General features: G+C 47.5%; 1 protein-coding gene across 1 annotated transcript in view; it reads left to right on the forward strand.

The window, feature by feature from the left end:
- LOC106605905 (serine/threonine-protein kinase ULK4) overlaps positions 1-20,605 on the forward strand; it is a 333,812-nt gene that overhangs the window by 845 nt on the left and 312,362 nt on the right. Inside the window, exons 4-17 of the mRNA XM_082975734.1 lie at positions 103-242; positions 491-656; positions 1,911-2,012; positions 2,217-2,300; positions 2,390-2,465; positions 2,861-2,965; positions 4,232-4,392; positions 4,493-4,562; positions 4,730-4,796; positions 5,953-6,057; positions 6,446-6,506; positions 6,688-6,872; positions 10,149-10,195; positions 11,211-11,289. Of these exons, the coding sequence (XP_082831860.1) occupies positions 103-242; positions 491-656; positions 1,911-2,012; positions 2,217-2,300; positions 2,390-2,465; positions 2,861-2,965; positions 4,232-4,392; positions 4,493-4,562; positions 4,730-4,796; positions 5,953-6,057; positions 6,446-6,506; positions 6,688-6,872; positions 10,149-10,195; positions 11,211-11,289 (1,448 nt within the window). The remainder of the gene's footprint in view (positions 1-102; positions 243-490; positions 657-1,910; positions 2,013-2,216; positions 2,301-2,389; positions 2,466-2,860; positions 2,966-4,231; positions 4,393-4,492; positions 4,563-4,729; positions 4,797-5,952; positions 6,058-6,445; positions 6,507-6,687; positions 6,873-10,148; positions 10,196-11,210; positions 11,290-20,605) is intronic.

Consider the following 20,605-nt stretch of genomic DNA (forward strand, 5'->3'; position numbering starts at 1 on the left):
TATGTCAACCTTTTACTTTTACGCTTCACAAAGTATGAATGTGATTTGATAGTGTATAATGGTAGGATAATAATAATCATTCATAATGTCTCTATATTTTAGGGGGTTCACTGGAGTCAGTCATCACCCAGGATGAGTGCCTGTCAGAAGATGTAGTGAGGGAATTTGCCATCGATCTGGTCAAAGGCTTGAGATACATCCATGATGCTGGTATCGTGTTCTCTGACCTCACTCCCTCCAAGGTGCGGTACAGTATAGATGTCATGACTCTCTCATTTTCAATTGGTCAAACAATCGACTCTATATCGAGGCTCATCTGACATTTAATACATTCTATGGAACAAACCATCCTAACACTGTACACCCAATGAGCTCTTTTTGTCAACTAAGCAATGCTGATTATTTTTAGCCAACATTTATTTGTGTCTCAGTTTTGATTTCATGAAGTCAGTGGAATTTGATTATGACCTTGTGTTTTTTCCTCCTATAGATCTTGTTGGATGGCCCTGGCACATTGAAGTACTCTAACTTCTGCCTGTCTAAAGCTGAGGGGGAGAATCTGGAGGAGTTTTTCGCTTTAGTCACAGCAGAGGAAACAGGTGGAGGGGATGGCAAAGAAAACACATCGAGAAGAAATATCAAGAACAGAATCCAAGGTGACCCTTACAGTACATATTGTTATACCATGGCATTGTTGAATACTCGTATCTGATTGGATTGAAGGGCATTCTAGAGTGTGTATAATTTCCCTATAACGCATGGTATATCCCCATGGTAGAATTCAATGGCTTTAGTTCATTCTTACATGTTCTATGTTTGTGCTGCTTTTGAAAGCATAAGTCGAATTGAAAACATTATTGGCATTGTTGAATTCGATTTTCATAATAGCAAGCTAGGACTGATGGTTTGGTTAGCTAAACTAGGAAGTCTGTTTGTTTGGTTACCAAGGCAACTACTGTAGCTATTGAGTAAACTTGCTAGCTACATCAGTGGATTTCTACCGGTAAATTAACACGTCTACTGGAAAATGTGTTAAATTATAGCCATGGTATAAAAGGGATAATCAACTCGGTGCTCAATGCGTTCTCTGGAAAATAATGCAACTCCGTGGAAGGTTAGTTCCACTCCATTAGCGCATCGTTCCTGATTTTCCATAGAACACATAGGCCCTCGTTGATTATCCCTTACTTATTGGATGTTTACTAGAATGTTCTATCACATATCCTACACAGGGTCGCTACATTGTTCGCAGGACAAACTCAGCCTGTTTCATTACACTGGTGTCAGAAGAGTAGTGGGATCCAACTTCTGACCCCAGTGTAATGAAACAGGCAGGGAGAGTGATCCAACTTCTGACCCCAGTGTAATGAAACAGGCAGGAAGAGTGATCCAACTTCTGACCCCAGTGTAATGAAACAGGCAGGGAGAGTGATCCAACTTCTGACCCCAGTGTAATGAAACAGGCAGGGAGAGTGATCCAACTTCTGACCCCAGTGTAATGAAACAGGCAGGGAGAGTGATCCAACTTCTGACCCCAGTGTAACGAAACAGGCAGGGAGAGTGATCCAACTTCTGACCCCAGTGTAATGAAACAGGCAGGGAGAGTGATGCAACTTCTGACCCCAGTGTAATGAAACAGGCAGGGAGAGTAATCCAACTTCTGACCGCATTGTAATGAAACAGGCAAGATGGGTAATCCAACTTCTGACCCCAGTGTAATGAAACAGGCAGGGAGAGTGAGCTTGCTCGCGGTTGTCGATGAACCCTCAACCTTCTGGCCCAAAGTCACAAAAGCATGCTCAAGTGGCAGAGTCGATATCCACGCTTATAAACACAGGGTCGCCACAATATCATGTTATATCACGCTTTTCAATATGTTGTATAATGGAGATGTCTTTGTCTTTCTTCAGGGTCTCCAGTATACTGTGCACCAGAGGTGGTCAAAGGGGGGGACCACAGTATCAGTAGTGATCTGTGGGCCCTGGGCTGTATATTCTATGAGATGTTTTCAGGTACTCATCAAATCACTTGGGCTGTGTCCCAGATCTGTTTGTCCTCTTGCCAACTCATTGCCATTACAATTAGTGACAAGTAGTTGGCACAGTAGCACAAACAGACTGGCACTCAGGCTATCAAATCACTTGATTTATTGACATTAATAACAGTACTCATTTCATACCTAAATACTTTTGTCTTGTTTTGTGGTCATTTGTCAGGAAAACCACCATTCTTCTCCGAGACGTTTTCTGAGTTGATTGAGCTGATATTACTTCAGGATCCTCAATCTCCAAGGCAAATGGGTAAAATGCCAATTTTTATTGCTTAACAAAATATGTTTTATGTCATAAGAGCATCTTAATTCTAGTCCAAATCGTCTTTGTTGTTAAAGGGGCTTCTTCCTGCAAGCCTACACAAGAGTTCCAAAGCCTGCTTAAAGGTTTGCTTCAGAAAGACCCTCAGAAGAGGTACGTCCCTACTCCCTTCACCAAATCAGATTCTTGGTTTGAAGTTTCTATGATGGATAATTCACATTATCCCTTTGACATATGACCTTTGGAAAGGGGGATACCTAGTCAGTTGCACAGCTGAATGCCTTCAACAGAAATGTTAACCCAACCCCTCTAAATCAGAGAGGTGTGCCCAAGGAGCAGTTGTTGTTGGGGTTTAATTGCCTTGCTCAAGAGCAGAACGGCAGATTCTTCCACCTTGCTGGCTCAGGGATTCGAAGCAGCGACCTTTCGGTGACCGGCCCAACGCTCTTAACCACTAGGCTACCTGTGTAGGACAAGTAGGCCGACATAAGTTTGGTCAGAAACAGAGTGCTTTATTAGACTTCAGCTTTTAAAACTGTTCTCCTTAGGATAAACTGGGCTCAGTTACTGGTCCACCCATTCTGGAGAGGAGTGTTCTCCGAGGTCCACACCAGCGAGGAGGAAGAAGAAGAAGATGTCTCATTCAGCTCCAGGTAATGTTTATATTTCATATAACCATCAGGGCCTTTATTCACAAAGCGTCTCAGAGTTGGAGTGCTGATTTAGGATCTGTTTTGCCTTTTAGATCACAATGAATACGATTATATGGACAGGAGGGAACTGATCCTAGATCAGTACACTTATTCTGAGATGCTTTGTGAATACAGGCCTGGTCTCAGTCTCGTTTCCTCAAAGGAGTTACCTCATTACACTCCCTGGTGGTTTGCACCATTTCCTCTAATTGTGGCCTCTGGCCTCAACACAAAGCATTATATTGGGTCTTTCATGTTTGGACATGGATTACATGTTAAACATCAAATCCAAGTTTATTTGTAACATGCTGAATTTTAGCATTTTATTGATCCCCTCAAAGGGATACTTCAGGATTTTGGCAATGAACTTGTGAATACCATTTTTCTATCTCTGCATGCATTTTGAAGGAAGTTGCTAACTAGCGCTAGTGCAACGACTGGAAGTCTATCATGCTAACAGATACCATAGACTGCTTGTTAGCATTAGTTTGCAAAACTACCTCTAACTTTCTTCATACTGGATGCAGATACTGTACATAAAATGGTATCAACAAGTTCATCTGACTCTGGGGAAGTAGATAAAGGGCCTCATTGCCAAAATCCCAAAGTATCCCTTTAAAGTCCAAACCTTTGTTCTGCAATTGTAGGAAATGGACTTGTACAGCAAGCATTTGTCTGCCAATGTTAGTTTAATGTACATAGACAGGTCATTTATAAACTGTTTGAGAAGCTCTGTCTCACCTGTTTCAACGCCAAACACTGTTGTGCAGTTACATATCTCCCTCCCCGGCCTTTTCTCATGACATAACTTCTTGAGAATGCATGTTGGTCTGATGTTATCATAAACCATGCCTTTGTGTTCAGGATGGAGCCTGGACCTGCCCAATCAGATGGGTTGTACTGTGAGCTGTTAGTGGCAGGAAGACAAAGGACTTCACAGAGCACAGACACAAACGTGTTGCTGATGTTGAATATGATTTACTAAGTGCAATATGACCATAAGATAACAGTCCATTTCACTTGTGTAATAACCTATACCTCTAAAGTCTATAACCATGTAATAACACAGCAGGTTCTATGTAACTACAGTGTTGCTACTACAGGTGTCTTATTACTGTGTAGTTACATAAGTCTAAGGTCATGTGTTTCCTTGCTGTTTGTAGTCTGGTGGTGTTTTACTTTAGTTGATATGCACTAGCTGATAGCTGACCTTTCCTTTGGCTGCAGTGTGGGGAGGAGGGGTGTCTGTGCCTCTAGCCAGTCATCAGCAGTGACACCTGTCTCAGTGACCTCCCAGGGACCAGGAGGGGGATACAGAGGGGTACAGGGAGGGGCGGCGGGGGCAGAGGAGCCCGTCTGCATGCACCCCAACAAATCATTCCGATTAGGTAATGCTTTCTGGGAAGGTGGAAGAAGACATGTTGATGACAGCTGATGACAGTGTAGGTGCTATGTCTGAACATAGTTCTAATCTTCTTCTTCTCCTAGACAACATGACAGAGCTCAGACCAAAGAGTGCACTGGACAAAGATACCAGGGAGTCCATATTCCTCCTCAGGTATGATCAGTGTTCATCTCCAGTTGTTCTGATCATTTACTGAACATTGTGTTGGATCAACAGCTTGACTAAGTCAAACTGGAAAATACTATTTTTTTTTTTTAAATGAATGTTTTTTTAAATCTCAAAATGAAGCATGTTTTATGTGATTTTTTTTCATCAATCAGCTCTTGTCCAACTCCAAGAATGAGTTGCACTGCAAGAGATCCACCCAATAGGACACCATTACCTCAAGTGAGTTCTTCTCTTATCAAATAGCCAAAGGAGAGCTCTGCCATACCTCTGCAACCTTCTCCACAATTACATTTGAAGTGTAATCTTTCTGTGAGCTGTCTGTAATCAGAAACATGGTAATAGTAATCAGACTATTACCATGGCGCCTGCAGACTGCAGAAACTGGTAGTTGAGAATTCATTATTTTCAAAGGTTATTCTCGGTTACAGTTGTTTGTTAACCTTTGTCACCCTCTACAGCATTCTCAGTGAAGTGCATATTTTTTCTCCAGATGGATTTCCTGTAAACATAAGGACATTGGACATTCTTATGTATTATAAACTTCACTTTCATTTAGCCGCTTTAGCCACTTTAATTTATGAGATCTTTGCAAGTCTGGTGTGTGAATAATGTTTGATTATTGGGCTGTAGTGGAGTGGGTCAAGAGCTTCAAGTTCCTTGCTGTCCACATTGCTAAGGAATTACACACACACACCAACACAGTCGTGAAGAAGGCACAACATGTCTCTTCCCCCTCAGGAGGCTGAAAATATTTGGCATGGGCCCTCAGATCCTCAAAACGTTCTAGAGCTGCACCATTGAGAGCATCTTGACTGGCTGCATCACCGCTTGGTATGGCAACTGTTTGGCATCCAACCTCAAGGCGCTACAGAGGGTAGTGCGTACGGCCCAGTACATCACTGGGGCCGAGCTCCCTGCCACCCAGGACCTCTATACCAGGCGGTGTCAGAGGAAGGCCTTAAAAATGGTCAAATACTCCAGCCACCCAAGTCATAGACTGTTCTCTCTGCTACCGCACGGCAAGCGGTTCCGAACCAACAGAACCCTGAACTGCTTCTACCCCCAAGCCATAAGACTGATAAATAGTTAGTCTGGGTAGCTATTGGTTAACTATTTAACTATCTGCATTGACCATTTTCGCAGTAATTCTTTTGACTTATCTATCCTGTTGCCTGTTGACTACTTTATAAAAAAAAGAAATCTCTGTTCATGGTTGGGAAGGGCCCGTAAGTAAGAATTACACTGTTAGTCTACACCTGTTGTGTATAAGCATGTGACAATTACAATTAAATTAGATTTGATGTTCTATATGATCACATACTGTAATTGTGCTCATTTGTAATGATGACATCACTGTGGTCGTTGTCATCTTCAGGACAGTGTTGTGGCCAGTGGTCTGAATGACATCAGTTACAGTATAAAGGACCTGGTGTACACTGACTCTGACCTGGCAGTCACACCTATTATGGACAACCCAAAGGTACTACATCATGCAACTGTGCTCTTATTTCTCCTGTTTAAAAAAAAAAAGTTTTCTTTCTGGTAATACATTGGTATTAATTATTGCATTGTTGGGTTTTGAGTTTGCATCAAAGGCATTTCACTGTATTTGTGCATGTGACATTAAAACTTGCTCTGTGTTTAAGCAATAGTTTCAGTGTCCATGCTGATGGGGAATTTTAGGGTGGTGCGTGGTTACGCTGTGCGTCCCCCATGGACGGTGGACTCGGAACCAGATATTCCGGCGTCCCATTGTGACATATCTATCACGGGTCCTCGGCTTTGGACTCTGAATTGTTCTTAAGAACAGAGGTGGGCAATCCACGACTCTTGTGCATTCTAGTAACAAAGATGATATATTTTTTCAGATTCTGAAGACCGCTCCAGTGCGATATGACCCGAAGACTTTGTGTGTCCGAGCATACTCAGGTAATGAAGAAGAACAAATAGGAAAGCTCTCGACTGCTGTGCCGCTGCTGAGTAACACTTGGACACACTCTGAAATTGACAGGTGTTTAGCAGGTGTTAATATACACACACATAGGTTAGACAGACAGCTAAAACGGTTTGGGCTGTGTGATTATTGAGCTCCTCTGACCCCCCCCTATAGTGGAGAAGCTGTCCTGTCTGAGCTCTGAGGACTGGAGGGGGTTTCTGCAGCAGCTGTGCTCTTCTCTGGAGGCCCAGGCTGATAAGACCACGGCGGCGGTCCGCTCCAAACTCAACCTCCTCTGCTATCTGTGTACCATAGCTGCCCACAAGGACACAGCTACCAGGCTCATCAACTCCCAGCTGGTAAGGGAAGGGTCACTGCCTGTCGGCCTGACCACATGCCCAGCATGCCTGCCATTCCTTCCAGGGCTGCTGCTTTTAACAAGACATGGGCCCCTCTAGGCTAATTTAAGTGTTCAGAACTTAGGCTATGCTCTCAGAAGAGAATTCTTAGAATCACAACACAACCTCTGGCCTTGCTGAGGCTTCTCAAGTGTTAGAAAGGCCGCGGCACTACAAAGCCATCAAAGGGTTCCTATATTTACCATGTGACCCGAGCTCCTTAGCACAGCTACAGTACGTGTTGGCCTCTGTTGATCAGCGGGAAGCTGAAACAGTAGTCAGCTAGGTGGGACCAGGAAGTTAACGCTTTCCTCAAGATAATAATAAAATGAACTTCCTATTTCCTTTACTTTTTGTTACTGAGATCCGCTCAGCTGTAACATGTTCAATGACCCTAGTTATGTATGAGAGCACAAAGACCAGGAGGATGTCCCAAATGACACCCTATTCCCTATATAGTGCACTCCTTTTGACCAGGGTCTATAGAGGTCTGGTCAAAAGTAGTGCACTATATAGGGAATAGGGTTCCATTTGGACGTACAGATACCATAAAGTTACTTCCTCGTTACAGTGATGAGGTATTACGTTGTGACATAATCTGGTCACATTTTTAAGATCAAATCTCTTCATTTGTTTTTTAATGAAATGTCCAGACTGAGGATTGATTCAGGCGTAGTAAATATATTTCTCCTATAGCTATTAACCACTAGATGGCATTCCATCACTCACTCAGATTGAACTGAAAATGACATCACCACAATCATTAGACCTCATGGTATCTTTAGTATATAATTTCTTTAGACATATTCGGACACTATGGCCAGCCGTGACTGAGTTTATGACAATGACGTATTGGCAACTTGACTAATTCAGTATTGTACTACTGAAAGACGACTGGACTGATGAAGAAAATAATGATAAGGTAAGTATTCAGACCCCTTGACTTTTTCCACATTTTGTTACGTTACAGCCTTATTCAAACATTTATTAAATTGTTATTTTTCCTCATCAATCTACACACAATAATGAGAAAGCAAAAACAGATTTAAAAAAATTGGTGCTCATTTATTAAATATAAAGATCTGAAATATCACATTTACATAAGTATTCAGACCTTTTACTCAGTACTTTGTTGAAGCACATTTGACAGCGATTACAGCCTCGAGTCTTCTTGGGTATGACTCTACAAGCTTGGCACACCTGTATTTGGGGAGTTTCTCCCATTCTCTGCAGATCCTCTCAAGCTCTGTCAGGTTGGATGGGGAGTGTCGCTGCACAGCTATTTTCAGGTCTCTCCAGAGATGTTTGATCGAGTTCAAGTCTGGGCTCTGGCTGGGCCACTCAAGAACATTCAGAGACTTGTCCTGAAGCCACTCCTGCGTTGTCTTGGCTGTGTGGTTAGGGCCGTTGTCCTGTTGGAAGGTGAACCTTCACCGCTGTCTGAGGTCCTGAGCGCTCTGGAGCAGGTTTTCATCAAGGATCTCTTTGTACTTTTCTCCGTTCATCTTTGCCTCAATCATGACTAGTCTCCCAGTCCCTGCCGCTGAAAAACATCCCCACAACATGATGCTGCCACCACCATGCTTCACCGTAGGGATGGTGCCAGGTTTCCTCCAGACGTGACGCTTGGCATTCAGGCCAAAGAGTTCAATCTTGGATTCATCAGACCAGAGAATCTTGATTCTATCATCCTGAGTGGCGCAGCGGTTTAAGGCACAGCATCGCAGTGCTAGAGGCATCACTACAGAACCGGGTTCGATCCCGGGCTGTATCACAACCGGCTGTGATCGGGAGTCCCATAGGGCGGTGCACAATTGGCCCAGCGTTGTCTGGTTTAGGGGAGGGTTTGGTCGTTGTAGGCCGTCATTGTAAATAAGAATTTGTTCTTAACTGAGAGTCTTTAGGTGCCTTTTGGCAAACTCCAAGCAGCCTGTCATGTGCCTTTTACTGAGGAGTGGCTTCCGTCTGGCCACTCTACCATAAAGGCCTGATTGGTGGAGTGCTGCAGAGATGGTTGTCCTTCTGGAAGGTTATCCTATCTCCACAGAGGAACTCTGGAGCTCTGTCGGAGAGACCATTGGGTTCTTGGTCACCTCCCTGACAAAGGCCCTTCATCCCCGATTGCTCAGTTTGGCCTGACGGCCAGCTTTAGGAAAAGTCTTGGTGGTTCCAAACTTCTTCCATTTAAGAATGATGGAGGCCACTGTGTTCTTGGGGACCTCTGCAATGCTGCAGAAATGTTTTGATATCCTTCCCCAGATCTGTGCCTCCACACAATCCTGTCTCAGAGCTCCATGGACCATTCCTTTGACCTCATGGCTTGGTTTTTGCTCTGTCAACTGTGGAACTTTATCTAGACAGGTGTGTACCTTTCCAAACCATGTCCAGTCAATTGATTTTGCTACAGGTGGACTCTAATCAAGTTGTAGAAACATCTCAAGGATGATCAATGGAAACAGGATGCACCTGAGCTCAATTTAGAGTCTCATAGCAAAAGGTCTGAATACTTTTATGTAAATAAGGTATTTCTGTTTTTTATTTTTAATAAATGTGTACATATAAGTGCGTCACATATTGTCCGTCACAAATGTCACCCTATTCCCTATATAGTATGGGCCCTCAAAAGTAGTGCACTATATAGGACATAGGATGCCATTTGAGGTGCAGCCTAGACATTGGTAGTTAAATCAAAGTTTATTGGTCACCTACACAGATATTATAGCGGGTGCAGCGACATGCTTGTGTTACCAGCTCCTAACATGCTTGTGTTACCAGCTCCTAACATGCTTGTGTTACCAGCTCCTAACATGCTTGTGTTACCAGCTCCTGACATGCTTGTGTTACCAGCTCCTGACATGCTTGTGTTACCAGCTCCTGACATGCTTGTGTTACCAGCTCCTGACATGCTTGTGTTACCAGCTCCTGACATGCTTGTGTTACCAGCTCCTGACATGCTTGTGTTACCAGCTCCTGACATGCTTGTGTTACCAGCTCCTGACATGCTTGTGTTACCAGCTCCTAACAGTGCAGCAAAAATGTCAATCAAGTACACAAATAATAATAATAAAAAAGTCATGAATGTCAGAACTAATCCAGTTGACAACCCAAATAACACTGTATCAGTAATCCAAATGCAATCTGTGCGTATATCCACTGAAATATATACTAAGAATGATATGTACAGTAGATATATTGCTGTGTTAACAACTGCTGTTGTGTTCTCTCCCTTTGTGACAGTTCACTGTGTTGACCCAGCAGCTGCGTCTAGCACCTAACTGGGATGTGTGAGTTCCTTTAGCTTCCACCTGTCCGACCCCATACATACACACAAGCATTCTCCATGCGCCAATGCATGGAAATAATGTCTAGCATGTACTGTAGCCTACTGCACATTACAATGATCTGGTGCCTGGTCAGGATATGCTGTAAATCACTGTTAGCCTTTAAAATGATCTGGTGCCTGGTCTGGATATGCTGTAAATCACTGTTAGCCTTTAAAATGATCTGGTGCCTGGTCTGGATATGCTGTAAATCACTGTTAGCCTTTAAAATGATCTGATGCCTGGTCAGGATATGCTGTAAATCACTGTTAGCCTTTACAATGATCTGGTGCCTGGTCTGGATATGCTGTAAATCACTGTTAGCCTTTACAATGATCTGGTGCCTGGTCAGGATATGCTGTAAATCACTGTTAGCCTTTAAAATGATCTGATGCCTGGTCTGGATATGCTGTAAATCACTGTTAGCCTTTACAATGATCTGGTGCCTGGTCAGGATATGCTGTAAATCACTGTTAGCCTTTACAATGATCTGGTGCCTGGTCAGGATATGCTGTAAATCACTGTTAGCCTTTACAATGATCTGGTGCCTGGTCTGGATATGCTGTAAATCACTGTTAGCCTTTACAATGATCTGGTGCCTGGTCAGGATATGCTGTAAATCACTGTTAGCCTTTACAATGATCTGGTGCCTGGTCTGGATATGCTGTAAATCACTGTTAGCCTTTACAATGATCTGGTGCCTGGTCTGGATATGCTGTAAATCACTGTTAGCCTTTACAATGATCTGGTGCCTGGTCTGGATATGCTGTAAATCACTGTTAGCCTTTACAATGATCTGGTGCCTGGTCTGGATATGCTGTAAATCACTGTTAGCCTTTACAAAATAGCAGTGTTATTTCTGTGGATGTCTTCCATGTATTTATACGAGTGACCTGTCTGTCTATTCCAGGAAGACTATGACATTTATGGTTAGCCCTGTGTGTATGTGTGTGCGTGTGCATGTGCGTGTGTATTCCAGGAAGTTTAAGGTGATGCGGGTGCTGGGGCTGCTGGCGTCCCACTGCACTGAGCTCAGAGAGGAGACCCCCATCACTGAGGTTAGTGGTACTGTCTGTCACGCTGTCTGTCACTCTGCTGAGGTTAGTGGTACTGTCTGTCACGCTGTCTGTCACACTGCTGAGGTTAGTGGTACTGTCTGTCACGCTGTCTGTCACTCTGCTGAGGTTAGTGGTACTGTCTGTCACGCTGTCTGTCACACTGCTGAGGTTAGTGGTACTGTCTGTCACACTGCTGAGGTTAGTGGTACTGTCTGTCACACTGCTGAGGTTAGTGGTACTGTCTGTCACACTGCTGAGGTTAGTGGTACTGTCTGTCACATTACTGAGGTTAGTGGTACTGTCTGTCACGCTGTCTGTCACGCTGCTGAGGTTAGTGGTACTGTCTGTCACACTGCTGAGGTTAGTGGTGCTGTCTGTCACATTACTGAGGTTAGTGGTACTGTCTGTCACGCTGCTGAGGTTAGTGGTGCTGTCTGTCACGCTGCTGAGGTTAGTGGTGCTGTCTGTCACGCTGCTGAGGTTAGTGGTGCTGTCTGTCACACTGCTGATATTAGTGGTACTGTCTGTCACACTGCTGAGGTTAGTGGTGCTGTCTGTCACAGTGCTGAGGTTAGTGGTGCTGTCTGTCACAGTGCTGAGGTTAGTGGTGCTGTCTGTCACGCTGCTGAGGTTAGTGGTGCTGTCTGTCACGCTGCTGAGGTTAGTGGTACTGTCTGTCACGCTGCTGAGGTTAGTGGTACTGTCTGTCACGCTGCTGAGGTTAGTGGTGCTGTCTGTCACACTGCTGAGGTTAGTGGTGCTGTCTGTCACACTGCTGAGGTTAGTGGTGCTGTCTGTCACACTGCTGAGGTTAGTGGTACTGTCTGTCACACTGCTGAGGTTAGTGGTACTGTCTGTCACACTGCTGAGGTTAGTGGTGCTGTCTGTCACAGTGCTGAGGTTAGTGGTGCTGTCTGTCACAGTGCTGAGGTTAGTGGTACCGTCTGTCACGCTGCTGAGGTTAGTGGTACCGTCTGTCACGCTGCTGAGGTTAGTGGTACCGTCTGTCACGCTGCTGAGGTTAGTGGTACCGTCTGTCACGCTGCTGAGGTTAGTGGTACCGTCTGTCACGCTGCTGAGGTTAGTGGTACCGTCTGTCACGCTGCTGAGGTTAGTGGTACCGTCTGTCATGCTGTCTGTCACACTGCTGAGGTTAGTGGTACTGTCTGTCACGCTGTCTGTCACACTGCTGAGGTTAGTGGTGCTGTCTGTCACGCTGCTGAGGTTAGTGGTACTGTCTGTCACGCTGCTGAGGTTAGTGGTACTGTCTGTCACACTGCTGAGGTTAGTGGTGCTGTCTGTCACACTGCTGAGGTTAGTGGTGCTGTCTGTCACACTGCTGAGGTTAGTGGTACTGTCTGTCACACTGCTGAGGTTAGTGGTGCTGTCTGTCACACTGCTGAGGTTAGTGGTGCTGTCTGTCACACTGCTGAGGTTAGTGGTACTGTCTGTCACACTGCTGAGGTTAGTGGTACTGTCTGTCACACTGCTGAGGTTAGTGGTACTGTCTGTCACAGGTTAGTGGTACTGTCTGTCACGCTGCTGAGGTTAGTGGTGCTGTCTGTCACACTGCTGAGGTTAGTGGTGCTGTCTGTCACACTGCTGAGGTTAGTGGTGCTGTCTGGCACACTGCTGAGGTTAGTGGTGCTGTCTGTCACACTGCTGAGGTTAGTGGTGCTGTCTGTCACGCTGCTGAGGTTAGTGGTACTGTCTGTCACGCTGCTGAGGTTAGTGGTGCTGTCTGTCACGCTGCTGAGGTTAGTGGTACTGTCTGTCACACTGCTGAGGTTAGTGGTACTGTCTGTCACAGGTTAGTGGTACTGTCTGTCACGCTGCTGAGGTTAGTGGTGCTGTCTGTCACACTGCTGAGGTTAGTGGTGCTGTCTGTCACAGGTTAGTGGTACTGTCTGTCACGCTGCTGAGGTTAGTGGTACTGTCTGTCACACTGCTGAGGTTGGTGGTACTGTCTGTCACGCTGCTGAGGTTAGTGGTACTGTCTGTCACGCTGCTGAGGTTAGTGGTACTGTCTGTCACACTGCTGAGGTTAGTGGTACTGTCTGTCACACTGCTGAGGTTAGTGGTACTGTCTGTCACACTGCTGAGGTTAGTGGTACTGTCTGTCACACTGCTGAGGTTAGTGGTACTGTCTGTCACACTGCTGAGGTTAGTGGTACTGTCTGTCACACTGCTGAGGTTAGTGGTACTGTCTGTCACAGGTTAGTGGTACTGTCGGTCACGCTGCTGAGGTTAGTTGTACTGTCTGTCACGCTGCTGAGGTTGGTGGTACTGTCTGTCACGCTGCTGAGGTTAGTGGTACTGTCTGTCACGCTGCTGAGGTTAGTGGTACTGTCTGTCACGCTGCTGAGGTTAGTGGTACTGTCTGTCACGCTGTTGAGGTTAGTGGTACTGTCTGTCACGCTGCTGAGGTTAGTGGTGCTGTCTGTCACACTGCTGAGGTTAGTGGTTCTGTCTGTCACACTGCTGAGGTTAGTGGTACTGTCCTTCACAGGTTAGTGGTACTGTCTGTCACGCTGCTGAGGTTAGTGGTGCTGTCTGTCACACTGCTGAGGTTAGTGGTGCTGTCTGTCACGCTGCTGAGGTTAGTGGTACTGTCTGTCACACTGCTGAGGTTAGTGGTACTGTCTGTCACACTGCTGAGGTTAGTGGTACTGTCTGTCACAGGTTAGTGGTACTGTCTGTCACGCTGCTGAGGTTAGTGGTACTGTCTGTCACGCTGCTGAGGTTGGTGGTACTGTCTGTCACGCTGCTGAGGTTGGTGGTACTGTCTGTCACGCTGCTGAGGTTAGTGGTACTGTCTGTCACGCTGCTGAGGTTAGTGGTACTGTCTGTCACGCTGCTGAGGTTAGTGGTACTGTCTGTCACACTGCTGAGGTTAGTGGTACTGTCTGTCACAGGTTAGTGGTACTGTCTGTCACAGGTTAGTGGTACTGTCTGTCACGCTGCTGAGGTTAGTGGTACTGTCTGTCACGCTGCTGAGGTTGGTGGTACTGTCTGTCACGCTGCTGAGGTTAGTGGTACTGTCTGTCACGCTGCTGAGGTTAGTGGTACTGTCTGTCACGCTGCTGAGGTTAGTGGTACTGTCTGTCACGCTGCTGAGGTTAGTGGTACTGTCTGTCACGCTGCTGAGGTTAGTGGTACTGTCTGTCACGCTGCTGAGGTTAGTGGTACTGTCTGTCACGCTGCTGAGGTTAGTGTACTGTCTGTCACGCTGCTGAGCTTAGTGGTACTGTCTGTCACGCTGCTGAGGTTAGTGGTACTGTCTGTCACGCTGCTGAGGTTAGTGGTGCTGTCTGTCACGCTGCTGAGGTTAGTGGTGCTGTCTGTCACGCTGCTGAGGTTAGTGGTGCTGTCTGTCACACTGCTGAGGTTAGTGGTGCTGTCTGTCACGCTGCTGAGGTTAGTGGTGCTGTCTGTCACGCTGCTGAGGTTAGTGGTACTGTCTGTCACACTGCTGAGGTTAGTGGTACTGTCTGTCACAGGTTAGTGGTACTGTCTGTCACGCTGCTGAGGTTAGTGGTACTGTCTGTCACGCTGCTGAGGTTGGTGGTACTGTCTGTCACGCTGCTGAGGTTAGTGGTACTGTCTGTCACGCTGCTGAGGTTAGTGGTACTGTCTGTCACGCTGCTGAGGTTAGTGGTGCTGTCTGTCACGCTGCTGAGGTTAGTGGTGCTGTCTGTCACGCTGCTGAGGTTAGTGGTGCTGTCTGTCACACTGCTGAGGTTAGTGGTGCTGTCTGTCACGCTGCTGAGGTTAGTGGTGCTGTCTGTCACGCTGCTGAGGTTAGTGGTACTGTCTGTCACACTGCTGAGGTTAGTGGTACTGTCTGTCACAGGTTAGTGGTACTGTCTGTCACGCTGCTGAGGTTAGTGGTACTGTCTGTCACGCTGCTGAGGTTGGTGGTACTGTCTGTCACGCTGCTGAGGTTAGTGGTACTGTCTGTCACGCTGCTGAGGTTAGTGGTACTGTCTGTCACGCTGCTGAGGTTAGTGGTACGGTCTGTCACGCTGTTGAGGTTAGTGGTACGGTCTGTCACGCTGTTGAGGTTAGTGGTACTGTCTGTCACGCTGCTGAGGTTAGTGGTGCTGTCTGTCACACTGCTGAGGTTAGTGGTTCTGTCTGTCACGCTGCTGAGGTTAGTGGTACTGTCTGTCACACTGCTGAGGTTAGTGGTACTGTCTGTCACAGGTTAGTGGTACTGTCTGTCACGCTGCTGAGGTTAGTGGTGCTGTCTGTCACACTGCTGAGGTTAGTGGTGCTGTCTGTCACGCTGCTGAGGTTAGTGGTACTGTCTGTCACACTGCTGAGGTTAGTGGTACTGTCTGTCACACTGCTGAGGTTAGTGGTACTGTCTGTCACACTGCTGAGGTTAGTGGTACTGTCTGTCACAGGTTAGTGGTACTGTCTGTCACGCTGCTGAGGTTAGTGGTACTGTCTGTCACGCTGCTGAGGTTGGTGGTACTGTCTGTCACGCTGCTGAGGTTAGTGGTACTGTCTGTCACGCTGCTGAGGTTAGTGGTACTGTCTGTCACACTGCTGAGGTTAGTGGTACTGTCTGTCACAGGTTAGTGGTACTGTCTGTCACGCTGCTGAGGTTAGTGGTACTGTCTGTCACGCTGCTGAGGTTGGTGGTACTGTCTGTCACGCTGCTGAGGTTAGTGGTACTGTCTGTCACGCTGCTGAGGTTAGTGGTACTGTCTGTCACGCTGCTGAGGTTAGTGGTACTGTCTGTCACGCTGCTGAGGTTAGTGGTACTGTCTGTCACACTGCTGAGGTTAGTGGTACTGTCTGTCACAGGTTAGTGGTACTGTCTGTCACGCTGCTGAGGTTAGTGGTACTGTCTGTCACGCTGCTGAGGTTGGTGGTACTGTCTGTCACGCTGCTGAGGTTAGTGGTACTGTCTGTCACGCTGCTGAGGTTAGTGGTACTGTCTGTCACGCTGCTGAGGTTAGTGGTACTGTCTGTCACGCTGCTGAGGTTAGTGGTACTGTCTGTAACGCTGCTGAGGTTAGTGGTACTGTCTGTCACGCTGCTGAGGTTAGTGGTACTGTCTGTCACGCTGCTGAGGTTAGTGGTACTGTCTGTCACACTGCTGAGGTTAGTGGTACTGTCTGTCACACTGCTGAGGTTAGTGGTACTGTCTGTCACACTGCTGAGGTTAGTGGTACTGTCTGTCACACTGCTGAGGTTAGTGGTACTGTCTGTCACACTGCTGAGGTTAGTGGTACTGTCTGTCACGCTGCTGAGGTTAGTGGTACTGTCTGTCACGCTGCTGAGGTTAGTGGTACTGTCTGTCACGCTGCTGAGGTTAGTGGTACTGTCTGTCACGCTGCTGAGGTTGGTGGTACTGTCTGTCACGCTGCTGAGGTTAGTGGTACTGTCTGTCACGCTGCTGAGGTTAGTGGTACTGTCTGTCACGCTGCTGAGGTTAGTGGTACTGTCTGTCACGCTGCTGAGGTTAGTGGTACTGTCTGTCACGCTGCTGAGGTTAGTGGTACTGTCTGTCACGCTGTTGAGGTTAGTGGTACTGTCTGTCACGCTGCTGAGGTTAGTGGTACTGTCTGTCACGCTGCTGAGGTTAGTGGTACTGTCTGTCACGCTGCTGAGGTTAGTGGTACTGTCTGTCACGCTGCTGAGGTTAGTGGTACTGTCTGTCACACTGCTGAGGTTAGTGGTACTGTCTGTCACACTGCTGAGGTTAGTGGTACTGTCTGTCACACTGCTGAGGTTAGTGGTACTGTCTGTCATGCTGTCTGTCACACTGCTGAGGTTAGTGGTACTGTCTGTCACGCTGTCTGTCACACTGCTGAGGTTAGTGGTGCTGTCTGTCACGCTGCTGAGGTTAGTGGTACTGTCTGTCACGCTGCTGAGGTTAGTGGTGCTGTCTGTCACGCTGCTGAGGTTAGTGGTACTGTCTGTCACGCTGCTGAGGTTAGTGGTACTGTCTGTCACGCTGCTGAGGTTAGTGGTACTGTCTGTCACGCTGCTGAGGTTAGTGGTACTGTCTGTCACGCTGCTGAGGTTAGTGGTACTGTCTGTCACACTGCTGAGGTTAGTGGTACTGTCTGTCACACTGCTGAGGTTAGTGGTACTGTCTGTCACACTGCTGAGGTTAGTGGTACTGTCTGTCACACTGCTGAGGTTAGTGGTACTGTCTGTCACACTGCTGAGGTTAGTGGTACTGTCTGTCACACTGCTGAGGTTAGTGGTACTGTCTGTCACACTGCTGAGGTTAGTGGTACTGTCTGTCACACTGCTGAGGTTAGTGGTACTGTCTGTCACACTGCTGAGGTTAGTGGTACTGTCTGTCACAGGTTAGTGGTACTGTCTGTCACGCTGCTGAGGTTAGTGGTACTGTCTGTCACGCTGCTGAGGTTGGTGGTACTGTCTGTCACGCTGCTGAGGTAGGTGGTACTGTCTGTCACGCTGCTGAGGTTAGTGGTACTGTCTGTCACACTGCTGAGGTTAGTGGTACTGTCTGTCACACTGCTGAGGTTAGTGGTACTGTCTGTCACACTGCTGAGGTTAGTGGTACTGTCTGTCACACTGCTGAGGTTAGTGGTACTGTCTGTCACACTGCTGAGGTTAGTGGTACTGTCTGTCACACTGCTGAGGTTAGTGGTACTGTCTGTCACACTGCTGAGGTTAGTGGTACTGTCTGTCACACTGCTGAGGTTAGTGGTACTGTCTGTCACACTGCTGAGGTTAGTGGTACTGTCTGTCACAGGTTAGTGGTACTGTCTGTCACGCTGCTGAGGTTAGTGGTACTGTCTGTCACGCTGCTGAGGTAGGTGGTACTGTCTGTCACGCTGCTGAGGTTAGTGGTACTGTCTGTCACGCTGCTGAGGTTAGTGGTACTGTCTGTCACGCTGCTGAGGTTAGTGGTACTGTCTGTCACGCTGTTGAGGTTAGTGGTACTGTCTGTCACGCTGCTGAGGTTAGTGGTACTGTCTGTCACGCTGTTGAGGTTAGTGGTACTGTCTGTCACGCTGTTGAGGTTAGTGGTACTGTCTGTCACGCTGCTGAGGTTAGTGGTACTGTCTGTCACGCTGTTGAGGTTAGTGGTACTGTCTGTCACGCTGCTGAGGTTAGTGGTACTGTCTGTCACGCTGCTGAGGTTAGTGGTACTGTCTGTCACACTGCTGAGGTTAGTGGTACTGTCTGTCACACTGCTGAGGTTAGTGGTACTGTCTGTCACACTGCTGAGGTTAGTGGTGCTGTCTGTCACACTGCTGAGGTTAGTGGTACTGTCTGTCACAGTGCTGAGGTTAGTGGTGCTGACTGTCACACTAATGAGGATGGTGGTACTGTCTGTCACGCTGCTGAGGTTAGTGGTACTGTCTGTCACGCTGCTGAGGTTAGTCTTCCTGTCTGTCACGCTGCTGAGGTTAGTCTTCCTGTCTGTCACGCTGCTGAGGTTAGTGGTGCTGTCTGTCACGCTGCTGAGGTTAGTGGTGCTGTCTGTCACGCTGCTGAGGTTAGTGGTGCTGTCTGTCACGCTGCTGAGGTTAGTGGTACTGTCTGTCACACTGCTGAGGTTAGTGGTACTGTCTGTCACAGGTTAGTGGTACTGTCTGTCACGCTGCTGAGGTTAGTGGTACTGTCTGTCACGCTGCTGAGGTTAGTGGTGCTGTCTGTCACACTGCTGAGGTTAGTGGTGCTGTCTGTCACGCTGCTGAGGTTAGTGGTACTGTCTGTCACACTGCTGAGGTTAGTGGTACTGTCTGTCACAGGTTAGTGGTACTGTCTGTCACGCTGCTGAGGTTAGTGGTACTGTCTGTCACACTGCTGAGGTTAGTGGTACTGTCTGTCACACTGCTGAGGTTAGTGGTACTGTCTGTCACACTGCTGAGGTTAGTGGTACTGTCTGTCACACTGCTGAGGTTAGTGGTGCTGTCTGTCACACTGCTGAGGTTAGTGGTACTGTCTGTCACAGTGCTGAGGTTAGTGGTGCTGTCTGTCACACTGCTGAGGTTAGTGGTACTGTCTGTCACGCTGCTGAGGTTAGTGGTACTGTCTGTCACGCTGCTGAGGTTAGTCTTCCTGTCTGTCACGCTGCTGAGGTTAGTGGTGCTGTCTGTCACGCTGCTGAGGTTAGTGGTGCTGTCTGTCACGCTGCTGAGGTTAGTGGTGCTGTCTGTCACACTGCTGAGGTTAGTGGTACTGTCTGTCACACTGCTGAGGTTAGTGGTACTGTCTGTCACACTGCTGAGGTTAGTGGTACTGTCTGTCACACTGCTGAGGTTAGTGGTACTGTCTGTCACAGGTTAGTGGTACTGTCTGTCACGCTGCTGAGGTTAGTGGTACTGTCTGTCACGCTGCTGAGGTTGGTGGTACTGTCTGTCACGCTGCTGAGGTAGGTGGTACTGTCTGTCACGCTGCTGAGGTTAGTGGTACTGTCTGTCACACTGCTGAGGTTAGTGGTACTGTCTGTCACACTGCTGAGGTTAGTGGTACTGTCTGTCACACTGCTGAGGTTAGTGGTACTGTCTGTCACACTGCTGAGGTTAGTGGTACTGTCTGTCACACTGCTGAGGTTAGTGGTACTGTCTGTCACACTGCTGAGGTTAGTGGTACTGTCTGTCACACTGCTGAGGTTAGTGGTACTGTCTGTCACACTGCTGAGGTTAGTGGTACTGTCTGTCACACTGCTGAGGTTAGTGGTACTGTCTGTCACAGGTTAGTGGTACTGTCTGTCACGCTGCTGAGGTTAGTGGTACTGTCTGTCACGCTGCTGAGGTTGGTGGTACTGTCTGTCACGCTGCTGAGGTAGGTGGTACTGTCTGTCACGCTGCTGAGGTTAGTGGTACTGTCTGTCACGCTGCTGAGGTTAGTGGTACTGTCTGTCACGCTATTGAGGTTAGTGGTACTGTCTGTCACACTGCTGAGGTTAGTGGTACTGTCTGTCACACTGCTGAGGTTAGTGGTACTGTCTGTCATGCTGTCTGTCACACTGCTGAGGTTAGTGGTACTGTCTGTCACGCTGTCTGTCACACTGCTGAGGTTAGTGGTGCTGTCTGTCACGCTGCTGAGGTTAGTGGTACTGTCTGTCACGCTGCTGAGGTTAGTGGTACTGTCTGTCACGCTGCTGAGGTTAGTGGTGCTGTCTGTCACGCTGCTGAGGTTAGTGGTACTGTCTGTCACGCTGCTGAGGTAGGTGGTACTGTCTGTCACGCTGCTGAGGTTAGTGGTACTGTCTGTCACGCTGCTGAGGTTAGTGGTACTGTCTGTCACGCTATTGAGGTTAGTGGTACTGTCTGTCACACTGCTGAGGTTAGTGGTACTGTCTGTCACACTG

Source organism: Salmo salar, chromosome 05, assembly GCF_965601325.2.
Source record: "Salmo salar chromosome 05, fSalSal1, whole genome shotgun sequence".
Lineage (NCBI taxonomy): Eukaryota > Metazoa > Chordata > Actinopteri > Salmoniformes > Salmonidae > Salmo > Salmo salar.